Here is a 17,052-nt window from a genome sequence, read left to right as displayed (position 1 = left end):
ACAATTTTTATCTTTTACTTTCTCTGACACTTTCACTCCCTGCCCAACAATCCCATAAATCTGCGGTTAACAAGCAGAATTGGGTTTTAATAATTTTCGAGATTAGGAAGCAAGATATGACTCCGTGAGATGCAGTGTTCGTTTATACTCTGATGCTGTGGAAGTGAGTGATGGTTGCAGTGATTCCTGGACTATTGAACAGGGAGTTTGGTGTCGCTTCTGATTAGTGCCTTGGGACCCTTGAGGTCTGCAAGGGCCAATCAGACAGCTTTAAGAGGGCATTGCTGTCGGAAAAATGTTCTAATTTTTGCAAAAAAAAGGTGTGATTTTTTTTCTTTTTGTGCTGGGAAATTCAATATTTTAAAACTCTGTATCAAAATCAGTCATCGCCATGTGGTGTGAGTTAGATGCAAGGCATATCCCCTTCTGTATTTCTCCAGTAATGTGTGCTTTAACCTTAACTTCAAGGATAGCCCATTTAGTGCTAACATTTCTCAAACCAGCATCCTTGGAATGAGAATGAGAATGTTACATTATTTTATGCCATGGATTCATGCTGACTAGAGAGGGTTGATATTTCCTCAGGTGGGGGAAACCAGAACAAGGGGGCATCATCTTAAACTTAGAGCTAGGCCGTTCAGGAGTGAAATCAGGGAGCACTTCTTCACACAAAGGGTAGCGGAAATCTGGAACTCTCTCCCCGCCCCCCCCCCCCCCCCCAAAAATGTGTGGATGCTGGGGGTCAATTGAAGCTTTTACGACTGAGATCGATAGATTTTTATTGGGTAAGGGTACTAAGGGATACGGAAACAAGGCGGGTAGACGGAGTTAAGATACAGATCAGCCAGGATCTAAATGAATGGTGGAACAGGCTCGAGGGGCTGAATGGCCTCCTTCCTGTTCCTACCTCCAGGAACAGAATTGCAACCCCTCAAACTATCAGAGAGGAAACATGCACGGCATCATTTGGACTTGTCTCCAAGTCCTCGAGGTGAAAAGATCCTGTCTAACTCATTGTGATGTCCCAAGCACACAAGTTGTTTTAAAACAAAACGTAGAATGTGAAAGCCAGAAATCTATTTATATAAATTTAGCTGTTAGACTGGAGCCTTCAAGATGGTGGTGGTAATCCACTTGTTCCACTGTTTTTGCAATGTTATTTTTGGATAGTTTCGTAAGGTATAGCAACTGAACTTCCTGTTACTTTACAGCTATACTTGTAAAAACTGCTGCTTTGGTAAAAATGCTTTTAGCTCCAGACTGTTTCAGAATTTATTAGAACGTTGTAGAGGGTATTGGGAGGATGTTATGGAAGTTATTGCTAGCTTGTGTTCAGAGTGAAGTTCTCCGTTGTGATGTCAGGTTAGTCCATGCGGGAGTGTAATTATTTCATGTAACAGTTACTGGGTGTCGTTTGTGGGATTGCTGTTTGATTCACAGCAACTTTTGGCGATCGTTTTTTGTAATGCCAATCACCTCGCTCACGCTGAGAAACAGGGTGGTAGAGAGACGGAAAATTTTAAAAAAAATAAATAAACTCGCTCCCCACGGGGGCGTCCGAGGCCCGCCCGAGTCGATTTTTTGAGCGGGCCTCGCAGTGGGCAGCTGCCGAAACAGGCAGGAGGCCTTTTAAAAAAATATTTAAAGAGGGGTCCTACGCTGGTACTAGGACCCCAGCGCAGCGACCAATAGGCGGAGCGCGCTCTGCGCACGTTCCGTCCAGTGGTCCTTAAAGGGCTGCTGCGAAAATCTCCATGTCTCCTGATTTTTTGTGAGGCCACGAGGAGTTGCCAGTCAAACAGTACGACCCTCCCCACCCCCACCCCCACCATCCCAGGATAACCCCCCACCCCTCCCACCCCCACCTTTTTAAGGTTTAACTTCTGCGGAGGAGCCACTAGTTTTTCGACCCATCCTGCCCACTCGTCGAGCGCTGGCAGTTTGCCGATCAAATTCAGGTGAGGGGTGCCCATCGATATTGAAAATCCCTTCGACTGCTGGATATTTACAGGAACATCCGGTTCATTAATCGGGAGCCTCGGCCCCGAATTTCCTCAGACGTCCTGCCGCTGCACTGCCGTAACCTCGCCGGGAAGTGTGGAGGAAATCCCGGTTTGCCCGCCACACCTCCGACCGAGTTACGGCGTTGCGACGGCCAGAATGTCCGAGGGAATTTACAAGCCTACTTTCCTGATGGCAGTGGTGCCCCTTTCAGTGTCTCGCAGCTGCTGGGGACAGCTGTGGTACAGTGGAGCAGACCTCTCAATGCACCAGCCAGAATATATATATCTCAGAATATCTCGTAGCGACCGAAAGCTCAACATCATCCTGGCCTAGGGGACAGTGTGTTAGCAACTTGCCCCCTGAGGTGACCGACAACCAATTTTTTTGTTTTAGTAAGTGGGCTCAACGACTCGAGCTGTAGGCTCTGTGGGTACATGGGGCTGGACAGCGCAGGGAACAGTCAAGGAGACGCACTGAAGATCAACTTTGAAGAACAGCCGGACTCCAAGGTAAGAATGGAAACACAGTTGTTTCTATACTTTAGAATGTACTGTCCCCCTTTTACTTTAAAGTCATCGGCCCTGACCTTCCATCCCCCCCCCCCCCGGGCGTAGGCTGGGTGATGTGCTTTTGGCAATTTGCCCAAAATCTTGGCTGTGCCCAGATGTTTTTCCCGGTTTAGCCGCTTTAAGCACGTGTTGGGTGAGGCTCGGGCAGAACTACCGTCTGAGGATCTGCACTCGGACCTGGAAAGTTGTGTGCTGCCACAGGTCTCAAAGGCTCCACCCGGATTAGTTGGCGATGAAGTTAAGTCCTGCTCAAGTCCAGAGACTTGAACACAAAATCCAGGCCGACACTCCCATTGCAGTACTGAGGGAGACTTTAAACTGAGGCCCCGTCTGCCTTCTTAGGTGGACGTAAAAGATCCCACAACACTATTTCAAAGAAGAGCAGGGGAGTTCTCCCTGGTGTCCTGGCCAATATTTATCCCTCAACCAACATCACTAAAAACAGATTATCTGGTCATGAGCGGAACAGGTGCGAGGGGCTAAATGGCTTACTGCTGTTCCTATTATCGCATTGCTGTTTGTGGGATCTTGCTGTGCACAAGTTGGCTGCTGTGTTTCCTACATTACAACAGTCACTACACTTCAAAAGTACTTCATTGGCTGTAAAGCGCTTTGGGAGTCCTGACATTGTGAAAGGCGTTATATAAATGCAAGTGTTTCTTGTTTTTACTCCTCTACTGAAGGTAGTGAGTTGTGCTGGCGTATGCCTCTACAGGGGGCTGCTCTAGGGTCTCTCCCAGGTGGGCATTCTTCTTCACCCATGAGCCTAAAAGAGATGGCTTTGCTGGACATTTCCGTAAATGCAACCCAAACAGTGATGAATGCAGGAGAATGAGAGGCAGCCCTCGAAAAACAACAACAACTTGCATTCATATTGCGCCTTTAACAGGAGCGTAATTGGACAAAATTTGACACTGAGCCACATAAGGAGATATTAGGACAGGTGACCAAAAGCTTGGTCATACAAGTAGGTTTTAAGGAGTGTCTTAATGGAGGAGAGAGAGGTGGAGATGTTTAGGGAGGGAATTCCAGAGCTTAGGGCCTAGGCAGCTGAAGGCACGGCCGCCAATGACGAAGCGACTAAAATCAAGGAATGCTCAAGAGGCCAGAATTGGAGGAGCGCAGAGATCTCAGAGGGTTGTAGGGCTGGAGGAGGTTACAGAGATAGGGAGGGGCGAGGCCATGGAGGGATTTGAAAACAAGGATGAGAATTGTAAACACAAGGCATTGCTGGATAGGGAGCCAATGCAGGTCAGTGACTCTAATGTCACACATTTAATCCACTGCATATGCTAGAAGGCCATCCCATCAAGTCAAGGAATTATTCTCGAATTCTGGGAGTTGAAGTTCCTTTGAACGAGTCAAACCGTTAAAATAGCGTGCACTTGATGTGAACGTGCTAATCAGCACACTACAAACATGCACAACAGAAGCTTCAACTCTTTTTGGCGTTTGAAGCAGACGACATCAGCAATCTGGAGGCAAGGAGATGTCACAAGCTCAGTTTTTCTTGTTGGGTTTTGATCCTCCAAAACACAAGAAGCTGAGGTTTTTGTAGCTTCTCGGGGTATTATCTGTTTTGTCAGTTCCCAGCCTGGCCACCAGATGGGGTCCTATTGCAGAAGTAGAGTGTTCTACCTCAGAAAGGAATCCATGACTCCTATTGGTTGCGGGCAGCTCTTGGCAGCAGTCCTGGACATCTCTAAGGCGCTGGGCAATTTGGATAAAAGTGGCAGCCTAGGGTCCAGTGACCAAGTCAAGTGGGATACCATGTAGGGGAAATAGAGTTTAAAAAAAAAACTTTTTCAGCCAGTGCTACGAATGTTTTAGTGATTATTTTCTGGAGTGAATTTACTTCAAAGAATCTTACAGTATAGAAGGAGGCCATTCAGTCCATCGTGCCTGTGCCGGCTCTTTGATAGAGCTATCCAATTAGTTCCACTCGCCCTGCTCTTTTCCCAAAGCCCTGCAAATTTTTCCTTTTCAAGTATTTATCCAATTCCCTTTTGAAAGTTACTATTGAATCTGATTCCACCGCCCTTTCAGGCAGCGCATTCCAGATCATAACAACTCGCTGCATAAAAATATTTCTCCTCATCGCCCTTCTGGTTCTTTTGCCAAATATCTTAAATCTGTGTCCTCTGGCTACTGACCCTCCTGTCAGTGGAAACAGTTCCTCTTTATTTACTCTGTCAAAACTGTTCATAATTTTGAATACCTCTATCAAATTTCCCCTTAACCTTCTCTGCTCTAAGGAGAACAATCCCAGCTTCTCCAGTCTCTCCACATAACTGAAGTCCTTCATCCCTGGTACCATTCTAGTAAATCTTCTCTGCACCCTCTCCAAGGCCTTGACATCATTCCTAAAGTGTGGTGCCCAGAATTGGACACAATACTCCAGCTGGGGCCTAACCAGTGATTTATAAACGCTGTAGCCTAACTTGCTTTTGTACTCCGTGCCTCTATTTTGAAGCATACAATCCCAAATGCTTTTTTAACAGCCTTGTCAGCTTGTTCTCTCACCTTCTCTACACCTCCAGGTCTCTCTGCTCCTGCACCCCCTTTAAAATTGTACCATTTAGTTTATATTATACTTGACGTACTTTGCTTTCCTACAGAAGTTCGGCTGTGCCAAAGCACTGTACGTATCTGACACTGACAAACGCAAACACTTTCGGATAGTTTTAAGACTCTTCCTTGGGAATGGCCAAGAGATCGGGACCTTCTACAGTAAACTGATCAAAGTCATTTCCAAGCCTTCCCAGAAAAAACAATCCATTAAGAATGCAGACTGTAAGTATCACTGGGTGGTGATGGGGGGTCACCCAACTGTTGGGAAACATGGTGTCAGCTGTGGCTCAGTGGGTAGCCCTAAGTCAAAAGGTTGTAGGTTCAAGTCCCAATCCAAAAATTTGAGCATATAATCTAGGCTGACACTCCCAGTGCCAGTACTGAGGGAGTGCTACACTGTCAGAGGTGCCGTCTTTCGGATGAGATGTTAAACCGAGGCCCCGTCTGCCCTCTCAGGTGGACGTAAAAGATCCCATTTCAAAGAAGAGCAGGGGAGTTCTCCCTGGTGTCCTGGGCCAATATTTATCCCTCAACCTACATCCCTAAAAACAAATTATCTGGTCATTATCTCATTGCTGTTTGTGGGACCTTGCTGTGCGCAAATTGGCTGCCGTGTTTCCTACATTGCAACAATGATTACACTTCAAAAGTACTTAATTGGCTGTAAAGTGCTTTGGGACTTCCTGAGGTTGTGAAAGGCGCTATATAAATGCAAGTTCTTTCTTTTAATAAGTTTCTAATAAATAATTCGAGTGCTGCTTTCAGAGCCTCCAAATCTCTACACTGCCAATTGTCTGTGAATGAGGAGGCTGAATCTCCAGGATGTGACTGATTGAAGCCTTAGTCATTATGTGCTCAAGTCTCTGGAGTGGGGACTTGAACTCACAAACCTTTTCACTGCAGAGGCGAGAGTGCTACCCTGAGCCACGGCTGACACTGTGCCATTTAAGTAACAAGCGTTCAGAAGCATGTCAATGAGTCTACACTCTTCCAGTCACGAGGTATTCACTGTGTTCTCGCCCGTGCCCAGTATGCATCTCTTCAGGGTCCAAGGTGGCTTTATTTAATCGGCTGCGATCTCAAACAGTCAGTACACGGTACCTGTGCGTGGAGGGAGGAGAATTCATCGCCAGTGCAAGGCAATGGGCAGCTTTCACTCTGCATTTAGGTAAGAGTTCACTGTAATTTGCAGGAGATGTGCCTGCTAGAAATTAATTGGAGTTAGTGACATTATCTGAATATTACTAAACCTTCATAAATTGTTATGCTAAACCTTTATAAATCACTGGTTAGGCCTCAGCTAGAATTATAGAATGATACAGCACAGAAGGAGGCCATTCAGCCCATTGTGCCTGTGCCGGCTCTTTGAAAGAGCTATCCAATTAGTACCACTCCCCTGCCCTTTCCCCAAAGCCCTGCTAATTTTTCCCCTTCCAAGTATTTATTAAATTCCCTTTTTCAAAGTTATTATCAAATCAGATTCCACCTCCCTTTCAGACAGTGCATTCCAGATCATAACAACTCGCTGCATAAAAAAATTTCTGGAGTATTGTGTCCAATTCTTTAGGAATGATGTCTAGGCCTTGGAGAGAGTGCAGAGGAGATTTACTCTCCTGTGGGATATGGGGATGGGGCATGAAAGTGGGGTTGAGGTAGAAGATCAGCCATGATCTGATTGAATGGAGGAGCAGGCTCGAGGGGCCCTATAGCCTACTCCTGCTCCTATTTCTTATGTTCTTATAGTTCTTACTGGAATGGTACCAGGGATGAGGGGCTTCAGTTATGTGGAGAGACCGGAGAAGCTGGGATTGTTCTCCATAGAGCAGAGAAGGTTAAGAAGAGATTTAATAGAGGTGTTCAAAATTATGAAGGGTTTTGATAGAGTCAATAAGGAGAAACTGTTTCCACTGGCAGGAGGGTCGGTAACTAGAGGATACAGATTTAAGGTAATTGGCAAAAGAACCAGAGGGGGAGATGAGGAGAGTTTTTTTTATGCAGCGAGTTGTTATGATCTGGAATGCACTGCCTGAAAGGGCGGTGGAAGCAGATTCAATAGAAACTTTCAAAAGGGAATTGAATAAAGACTTTGAAGGGGAAAATATTGCAGGGCTATGGGGAAAGAGCGAGGGAGTGGGACTAATTGGATAGCTCTTTCAAAGAGCCAGCACAGGCTTGATGGGCCAAATGGCCGCCTTCTGTGCTGTAACTTTCTATGATTCTATGAAATCATTGCTGGGGAGCACAGGGATCTCCTCATTGTGAAACCCACCCCATCCTAACGCTCTTGTTTCCTGTGCAGAGAATGATCACTGTCAGAGGGGCGAATTCTGTCCTCGTGATGGATACATCAGATATGGCTCAGCTGTCAAATTAATCTGCACCATCTCAGGAGTCTCCCTACCGAGCATGGTACGACCATCTTCTGTGGGCTCAATTTAGACTTGAGTCTGATAGTCCTCAATATTACTGTGTATTATTCCCACTTCTGGTTTATGATAACCCTTAAAATGAGAGATCCACATAGGACAGAGCCTGATAAGCACTTCTTAACAATGTGTATTAAATCATTAGTGGTTTTGGTAAAACATAACTATCGGAAGAATATTCTGCATGTTCATTGTGTGTGAAGGTTAAGTATATTCTAAGTCCTCTTCCCCTCCTCCCACCCACCCCCCCACCCCGCCAACTATTATATCTTCTAAGACAGTGACTTGTGCCATGATATAGGTCCATGGGCTTTGACTGTGTCAGCCATGGCTCAGTTGGTACCACTCGTGCCTCTTGAGTTAGAAGGTTTGAGGTTCAAGTCCCACTCCAGGGACTTGAGCACATAATCCAGGCTGACACTCCCAGTACAGTACTGAGGGAGTGCTGCACTGTTGGAGGTGTCGTCTTTCGGATGAGATATTAAACCGAGGCCCCGTCTGCCCTCCCAGGTGGATGTAAGAGATCCCATGGCACTGTTTTGAAGAAGAGCAGGGGAGTTCTCCCTGGTGTCCTAGCAAATATTTATCCTTCAACCAGCACCACTGAAACAGATTATCCGGTCGTTATCACACTGCTATTTGTGGGACCTTGCTGTGCGTAAATTGGCTGCCGCGTTTCCTACATTACAACAGCAGCCATGCTTCAAAAGTACTTAATTGGCTGTAAAGCGCTTTGATTCAACCTGAGGTCGTGAAAGGCGCTATAGAAATGCAAGTCAGCCCTCCTGTACCTCACCCCAGTGGTCATTGTGCATTGCCTTGGGCAGTATGTCAGGAGCTTACTGCCTCAGGGGTGGAGTTGGAGAGAAAACATGCATCACAGCCAAGCTCATTCCTTACCTCGTGTGTGTGTTTTCCAAGTTGGCTAATTTCCCCCTGACCCGCCTCTGTAGCCCAGGGCACTGAGGCTAACATCCACTGCCATCTGAATTGATATAAACTAACAGGGGACTGAACCTGGAGCCTTACTGTGTCTGTGCAGCATTTTTAAAAGATTCATTCCCAGGATGTGGGCATCGCTGGCAAGGTCAGCATTTATTGCCTGTCCCTAGTTGCCCTGATGTGACTGAGCGGCTTGCTGGACCACTTCACAGGGCACAAGGTTGATTTTGATATTGTAACACGGGTGATAGCGAATCGGTAGTCCGCTTTACATCTCTTCCTCCGATTTTTATTTCCATTGACTTAAAATTGGGTCAAAGAAACCAGGCTGTGGCCTACCCAGCCTGCCAGGGTCGCTGGCCTACTACTCTGCTTGAAGTTTATTAAAAGAGTAGATATTTTTGTGTTCTTGCACTGATAAGATAGTCTTCATTTGACATACTTGGACAATGATGAAGTTAACGGCTGCCCAGTTTTGTTTTCTCACTGGTAATTGTGTGGACAGATTATTCGGAAGGTGAACAAACAGTATGCAGTGCTGGACGTGGATGAACCTATCTCTCAGCTTCACAAGTGTGCCTTCCACATCAAGGACACCAGCAGGATGTACCTGTGCCTCTCCAATGAGAAGATCATCCAGTTCCAGGTAATGTTGACTGCTGTTTCTGCGGCTGGGCGCAGTGAGCAGCGGGTTGGCTCGCCAACTCTGGTTGGTCGTATCACGTGACCTCCCGCCCCCCCCACCCCCCCACCCCCCCACACTCATGCCATTGGTTGCCCGGCACGTCCAACATTCTGCCTTCCTACGGCCAATTGGAAAGCGAACAGACTCTTCGTTACCCGATTGGTTCCTGACTGTCAGTCAAACAGCCTTTTTTTCCCTATCCCCCAAATTTTTACAACAAATAAACAAAAGTGTTTGAAGAAAATGATGAACCTCCCTCTCCAACATTTGTTTCAATGCTCCTATGATTTTTCTCCCAGGTTGCTTGCAGCAGTGTCCAGGAGATTAGTCTTTAATATAAAGAATAAATTCATAATTACAAATTGCAAGTGTTGGATTAGGGGGGTTACATAGAATTACATAGAATGTACAGCACAGAAACAGGCCATTTGGCCCAACAGCTCCATACTGGTGTTTATGCTCCACGAGAGCCTCCTCCCACCCTACTTCATCTCACCCTATCAACATATCCTTCTATTCCTTTCTCCCTCATGTGTTTATCTAGCGTCCCCTTAAATGCATCTATGCTATTCGCCTTAACTACTCCTTTTGGTAGTAAGTTCTACATTCTAACCACTCTCTGGGTAAAGAAGTTTCTCCCGAATTTCCTATTTGATTTATTGGTTACTTTCACATTTTTTTTTATTGATTCATGGGATGTGGGCGTCGCTGGCGAGGCCGGCATTTATTGCCCATCCCTGATTGCCCTTGAGAAGGTGGTGGTGAGCCACCTTCTTGAACCGCTGCAGTACGTGTGGTGAAGGTTCTCCCACAGTGCTGTTAGGGAGGGAGTTCCAGGATTTTGACCCAGCGACGATGAAGGAACGGCGATATATTTCCAAGTCGGGATGGTGTGTGACTTGGAGGGGAACGTGGAGGTGGTGTTGTTCCCATGTGCCTGCTGCTCTTGTCCTTCTAGGTGGTAGAGGTCGCGGGTTCGGGAGGTGCTGTCGAAGAAGAATATATTTATGGCCCTTAGTTCTGGTCTCCCCCGCAAGTAGAAACATCTTCTCTATGTCTACCCTATCAAACCCTTTCATAATCTTAAAAGAGAAGACTGAGGTTACTCCTCAGTCTTCTCTTTTCTAGAGAAAAGAGCCCCACCATGCTCAATCTCTCCTGATAGGTATAACCTCTCAGTTCTGGTATCAAGCTAGTAAATCTTTTTTGCATCTTCTCCAGTGCCTCTATATCCTTTTTATAATAGAGGTTGTTGACAATCTTTACAAGTTGAATCAGTAACCAACAGAAAATAATCCGCTGCCTCTCAGACGAACTCAACTTTGACCTGATGTTTTGTTGTGACCTTTCAAGGCGACCCCTTGCTCCAAGGAAGCCAACAAGGAAGTGTTGAATGATGGTGCGTGCTGGACAATCATTGGTACCGAGGCTGTGGAATACACATTCAGCCAGAGTCTGACACAACTTCACATTCCTGTCACCCCCATTCCCATCATCAGCAGTCTTGAGGTAAGATCTTAGCAGTGGAATTAGAGAATGTGACCGACTGTAATTTAACACTTTGTGCTGCCCCTGGGGTTCATTTAAAACTGAGAAACCTGGTTGAAAGGCCAAGCTCCATGGTGACATCACCAAGGTTGAAAAGAGTAGGGGAGAAGACCAGATGAATCGAGAAGTGGTGATACGCTGAAGTCCAGCCAAGCCTGTAGAGGAAGAGGAGGCTGAAGGAAGGAAGGAAGGAGCTCCAGGGATCTGAGGTCCTGGAAAAGAATGAATTGGAGCAGGGGATAGCGGGCCTGAAGTTCTGGGAGTCCTGCTCTGCAGGTGCAAGTGCAGCGGAGCACCACTCGTTGCCATTCCCGGGGGGTGGGGGGGGGGAGATGCCGATCGTCCCAAGCTGTGGGGATGGGGGCGTTTACACATTAAGGGGCAGGCACTCCGCGCCTGTAAGGGCATTTCAGAGGCGCCCATCCTAACCAGCCGGCGGAGGTTTGGGCAGCGCCCTGCCACCCCATTAGAGGGAGACCGATATCGCCACGATATCTCAAATGGTGAGTTCCTGATGTCAGTTATGCTGTTAGGAGGGGGCGCAGTGCGGAATCCAGGCAGAGAGAGAGAGAGAGAGCAGGTCGGACACACCTCACAGTGGCTGGCAGAAGATTGCCTTTCACGAGAAAGAGAACTTTCATTTCTACAGCGCCTTTCATCACCTCAGGACGTCCCAAAGTGCTTTATAGCCAATGAAGTACTTTTTGAAGTCCAGTCACTGTCGTAATGTAGGGAAACGCGGCAGCCAATTTGTGCACAGCAAGGTGCCACAAACAGCAATGAGATAACGACCAGATAATCTGTTTTTTAGTGATGTTGGTTGAGGGATAAATATTGGCCAGGACACCGGGGGAGCACTGCCCTAATCTTCAAAATTGTGCCGTGGGATCTTTTACGTCCACATGAGAGGCCAGACGGGTCCTCTGTTTAACGTCCCATCCAAAAGATGGCCCCTCTCAGATCTCCTCTTAATCTTCCTTGTTCCAATGAAAAAAGATCCCAGTTTCTCTGGTCCGTGATATCATCTTAGTGAATCTCTTCACCGTGGCCTTGACATCCTTCCTAAAGACCCAGTTGAGGGACGGAGTGGGGAAATAAAAGGTGAAAATCTGAGAAAGGAAATGTTTGATTTATTTTTGAGGTGCTGCTTGGGGCCTTGGTCACATGGTCGAAAGACCTCCGCCTCACTGGACGATCCTTAAGTCTATGCTTGACCCTTAATTGCTTTGCAGGCCGTGTTCCTGATACTGTAACATGCCACAGTTTATTCTCTCGTTTCCCAAGCTGAATGGAGGAGGTGATGTAGCGATGTTAGAAATCCAAGGGGAAAGCTTCAGCCCAAACTTGAAAGTGTGGTTCGGTGATGTGGAGGCAGAAACAATGTACAGGTAAGCCAGCTATTAGAAGCTAGACCGCACTTGCAGGCTCCTTGAACTGACTGTTCTCATCCCTGCTGGGTTTTAGAACCATTTTAAAGTCTTTTTTTTGGTATTCACAGAATCGTACAGCACGGAAGGAGGCCATTCGGCCCTTCGTGCCTGTGCCGGCTCTTTGAAAGAGCTATCCAATTAATCTCACTCCCCCTGCTCTTTCCCCGTAGCCCTGCAAATTTTTTCTTTTCAAGTATTTATCCAATTCCCTTTTGAAAGTTACTGTTTAATCTGCTTCCACTGCCCTTCCAGATCATGACAGCTCGCTGCGTAAAAAATCGTTTTTCAAAAAGATAGAAAAAAAGGCTTTACATTTTTATATTTAAGTATCAAAAGGAGGAAGTGTTTTTGTGATTCACCGTATGTGGGCTTGTTTCTCCTGCTGGCAGTTCGCGGTGATGGTTTGAACATCATGCGTAACATGGTTTCTTTTCCTGCCTAACAGCCGTAGTAAAAGTGTGGTGCAGACACACTTACGGCTTTAGGGAGATACCACTGGGACACAGGGACAGGGGCTGGTTGATGAGGTTAGCAATAAATCTGGGATCGAATTGCTTACTTTACGTATCCATGTCTCCATTTTTGAGGATGAATCCAGTTTGTTCCTCTCTGGCACCATAGTGTTTGGAACCAGTACTCTGGGACCTCACTACATAGATTGGGCAATGGACTTTCACATTTGATTATATTTGAGTCCAAACACACATTTGTGTATTATTTTTGACATTGAGTGAGTGGGTTAGCATGCTGTCCTTTCACCTCTGGGATCAGTGTTCAAATGTAGTCCAGATTGAAGGGATGGAAGTGCCTCCTCGTTGTAGACTCCAGGGGTCCTGCTTGAAAAGAGTTTGGATGATTACTGCTGGTGCGTGTGGATCCCCTGTACTGCCCGTGATTTGGAAATCTCACTCAGCGAGGGCACAGGACGGCTGTTAAGGAAATAGAAAATGTCACATTGCTACAGTAGGAGTGGGGCTGCACCACATTGTAGAATAGAAACAGCTGTACTCTAACAGCAGTGCTCAGCTGGGTATGCTCATTACTAACACTGGGCGCGCACAGCGCACACAAAAACACATATCACACACACCCACACACACACCCACATACGCACCTTCACACACGCAGATACACAGTGGAGAGGAGGTACAATAACCTGTAAAGTTCTTCAATGGAAAACAGTAGATGGTTAAATGGCTGAAGTGATATTAACATGAGACAATAGGATGATAGAAGGAATTAAAGAGACAGGGAGAACATGTGAATATCTGAGGTGGTGGGGAAGGGGATACGGCAGGTCAGAAATGGAAACAGGGAAATCTGGACTCTGAAATATCCAATATCTTCCTTTCACAGAAACCCCAAATCAGTCATCTGTGTGGTTCCCGATATCTGCGCGTACAGCAGTGAGTGGCGTTGGCTTCGACAGCCCATCACAGTCCCCCTCTCTCTGATGAGGAGCGATGGAATCATCTTCTCAAGCACCTTCTCCTTTACCTACACCCCTGAGCAGAGCTGCTTTCCCAGTCAGAGAGTGGTCCGAGAAATCCCAGAAGATTCTGACAACTTCCTGAACACCATCCATCAGGAATTCACTCGGACCAACTTCCACCTCTTTATGCAGAGCTAACAGCCAAGAAACCAAGATGTCTCCTTCTGCTGCCCGTCTCCTTCTGCTGCCCGTCTCCTTCTGCTGCCCGTCTCCTTCTGCTGCCCGTCTCCTTCTGCTGCCCGTATCCTAACTCGCACCAAGTCCCGTTCACCCATCAGCCTCTGTGCTCGCCGACCTACATTGGCTCCCGGTCCGGCAATGCCTTGACTTTAAAATTCTCATCCTCATGTTCAAATCCCTCCACGGCCTTGCTCCTCCTTATCCCTGTAACCTCCTTCAGCCCTACAACCCTCCGAGATCTCTGCGTTCCTCTAATTCTGACCTCGTCCATCCACCACTTCCTTTGCCCCACCGTTGGTGGCCGTGCCTAGCCCTGAGCTCTGGAATTCCCTCCCTAAACCACTCCGCCTCTCCTCCTCCTTTTAAGATACTCCGTAAAACCTACCTCTTTGACCAAGTTTATGGTCGCCTGTCCAAATACCCCCTCGCTGTCAGTTTTAGTCTGATAACGCTACTGTGAAGCGCCTTGGGATGTTTTACTACGTTAAAGGTGCTGTATAAATGCAAGTTGTTGTTGATATGTTGTAAACCTTATAATGGGAACACAAACTCAACGAGCTTTGTCCAATCATTCCTACCAGACACACAATCTGGCCACAGTCTGTGCGTTCACATCCAGGAAATTCCAGTCTCTTTTTGGCTGGCCATTTCTTTTTGAGAGATTATTCAGCTCCCACACTGTAACACTGGAATACTCACCGCTGGCCTGGATGGGCAAGGCCCCAACACCACTCAAAGTGCTCAATGTCACCCAGAACAAAGTCGTTCACTTGGTCAGTGTCCCCCGCCGCTGGACTCCATATCCACTCCTTAACTACCGGTGCGCTGTGGCTGCAGTGTAGATAGTGCTGCAGCTGTACTGTAGATAGTACTATCTACAGGATGCACTGCAGCAACTCACTAACGTCACTTTGACTGTACTTCCCCCCCAGCCCTGCAACCTCTACTACAGAGCAAATTGATTAGCAACATCATGGGAACGCCATCATACATCATCCCGGCTTGTCATAGAATTGTACAGCACAGAAGCAGGCCATTCGGCCCATCGTTCCTCTGTCGGGTCTTTGAATGAGCTCTCCAATTAGTCCCCCCCCCCCCCCTGCTTTTTCCCCCATAGCCCTGCAAACTTTTCCTTTTCGAGTATATATCTAATTCCCTCTTGAAAGTTACTGTTGAATCTGCTTCCACCGCCCTTTCAGGCAGTGCATTCCCGATCGTAACAATTTGCTGCTTAAAAAAAAAATCTCATCTCTCCTCTGGTTCTTTTGCAAATTATCTTAAATCTGTGTTCTTTGGTTACTGACCCTTCTGCCATTGGAAACAGTTTCTCCTTATTTACTCTATCAAAACCCATCATGATTTTGAACACCTCTATTAAATCTCTCCATAACCTTCTCTGCTCTAAGGAGAACAATCCCAGCTTCTCCAGTCTCTCCGCATAACTGAAGTCCCTCATCCCTGGTACCAATCTAGTCCTCTGGCTCTATTCCCTTTTCTAGTGCCTCTGCTATCTCTTCCTTAGCTTCTTTGAGTATGCGCGGACGCAATCCACCTGGACCCGGAGTCTTACCCTCTCTGACTTGGACATGTATCGCCCGTCCCTTCATCAGCGCTGGGTCAATATCCTGGAACTCCCTAAATAATAGAACTGTGGGAGCACCATAACCACACGGATTGCAGCAGTTCAAGAAGTAGGCACACCACCACCTTCTCAAGGGCAATTAGGGATGGATGGTCCCAGGACAGTAATGGTGGGTCTATTTCTCTGCGCGCACTTGGACACAGAGTGCATGCGGGCCTGGCTATCCAGTGTCTGCTGCCCATGAAGAAGAACTTGCTCAAAATTCTGCCTCAAAAAAGTTACAAGCAAGATCCAAAGGCAGATGGGGTCTAGCTTTAAGAAGATGTCTCAGAAGCTGAATCAGTTAGCACTATTAAATACCAAAAAAAACCATGCACAGAAATAGCAGCAAACAACACGGCAGCTGGGACACAACATATGGAAATGGGGGGATTTCCATGCAGGGCCCGTTTAATACACGACTGAGCATCTGGTATTGGTGTAGTGGCACTCCGAGTGCATTGTGGAACAAAGCCTATAATTCACATCAAATTTATGGCCATAATGAGCCTAGTGCCTGCTTGATGTGCAGACTCTTACTGCCAGCGGTGCTACAGGACCCCATTATCACGTGCCCCATGCACTGGGCACTAAGTAGGCCTGAGGGCCCCATAATGTGGGTCCCTGGTGCCCAATGCACAGCAACACTATGGGCACCAAAGATCGCATTGTTGGTCCCTTATTTGATTACTACCCATTGGGCTTAACTCTCTGTCTGTGAAGCAGTCACTAACCCAATTCTAACAGCAGGTTAGGTGATGAGGCATAAAGCTGGCTCACTGAACTCCCAAGAACTGGGTCTGTCAATGGAAATTAAAATCAGGGAGAGATGTGCAACGGGCGGCTGATCTGATATCGCCCGTTTTACACTATTGCCCAAAGTCAATATTACCCTCCAATGACTATGCATTTGTGCCTTTGCGAGGGAAGAAAGTATTCAGCACTTACCAATGATGTACACTGGAAATAAACCCTCCCAGAGAGGTTGAAATTGTGAAATGATTTTTCTGGTATTTTTACAGTTTATGTAGGAATCTGTGGGGTGGGATCGCACTCTGCAATTTTATGTGCGCGCACACAAATGTACTTGTATGATATTCCTTCATCTGCTGCTTTAAGGAAGACATTAACATCTCTTAAAATAACAGGGAAAGGAATTTCACACCACTACATTAATACTTTAATATTGCAATTTCATGCTGATGGTATTTGATCTCTCATGTAGTCCAGCTCCTCACGGAGACTGTCTCCTTCCAGGGTACGGTGGATGGAACCAGTTGTCATTGAGGAGTTCATACCTGGAAAAGCAAATCAAATTCATGTATTTTTGTGAAACATATTTAATTACTGAAATTTATAATTGATATGTAAATTAAGGTGCAAAATAAATCCTGATTTTATTGTTCTCTCAGTGAGCGCCTGGTGGGTTCGACTCTTGTTTGTAATTGGCATTGGTATCTGTAGGATAGGAGAGAGAGGGCCCAGCCTGTCTGACATACTGGAAAACACATCAGGGTAGATCTTGACTTGTAAAATGGGTGATACGAACATAGGAAATTGACAGGCAGGAAAAGACCAGCCGGT

At 46.6% G+C, this 17,052-nt stretch overlaps 1 protein-coding gene across 1 annotated transcript in view; it reads left to right on the top strand.

The window, feature by feature from the left end:
- Positions 1-16,467, top strand: part of rbpjl (recombination signal binding protein for immunoglobulin kappa J region-like) — a 45,019-nt gene extending 28,552 nt beyond the window's left edge. Inside the window, exons 5-12 of the mRNA XM_068000238.1 lie at positions 2,398-2,513; positions 5,192-5,366; positions 6,175-6,312; positions 7,444-7,553; positions 9,018-9,158; positions 10,551-10,706; positions 12,030-12,133; positions 13,532-16,467. Of these exons, the coding sequence (XP_067856339.1) occupies positions 2,398-2,513; positions 5,192-5,366; positions 6,175-6,312; positions 7,444-7,553; positions 9,018-9,158; positions 10,551-10,706; positions 12,030-12,133; positions 13,532-13,805 (1,214 nt within the window). The 3' untranslated portion in view covers positions 13,806-16,467. The remainder of the gene's footprint in view (positions 1-2,397; positions 2,514-5,191; positions 5,367-6,174; positions 6,313-7,443; positions 7,554-9,017; positions 9,159-10,550; positions 10,707-12,029; positions 12,134-13,531) is intronic.
- The last annotated feature ends 585 nt before the right edge of the window (positions 16,468-17,052 follow it).

This window comes from Heptranchias perlo, chromosome 19 (assembly GCF_035084215.1).
Source record: "Heptranchias perlo isolate sHepPer1 chromosome 19, sHepPer1.hap1, whole genome shotgun sequence".
NCBI classification, from domain to species: domain Eukaryota; kingdom Metazoa; phylum Chordata; class Chondrichthyes; order Hexanchiformes; family Hexanchidae; genus Heptranchias; species Heptranchias perlo.
The sequence above is the reverse complement of the archived record's forward strand: the minus strand, read 5'-3'. Positions and strand labels throughout refer to the sequence as shown.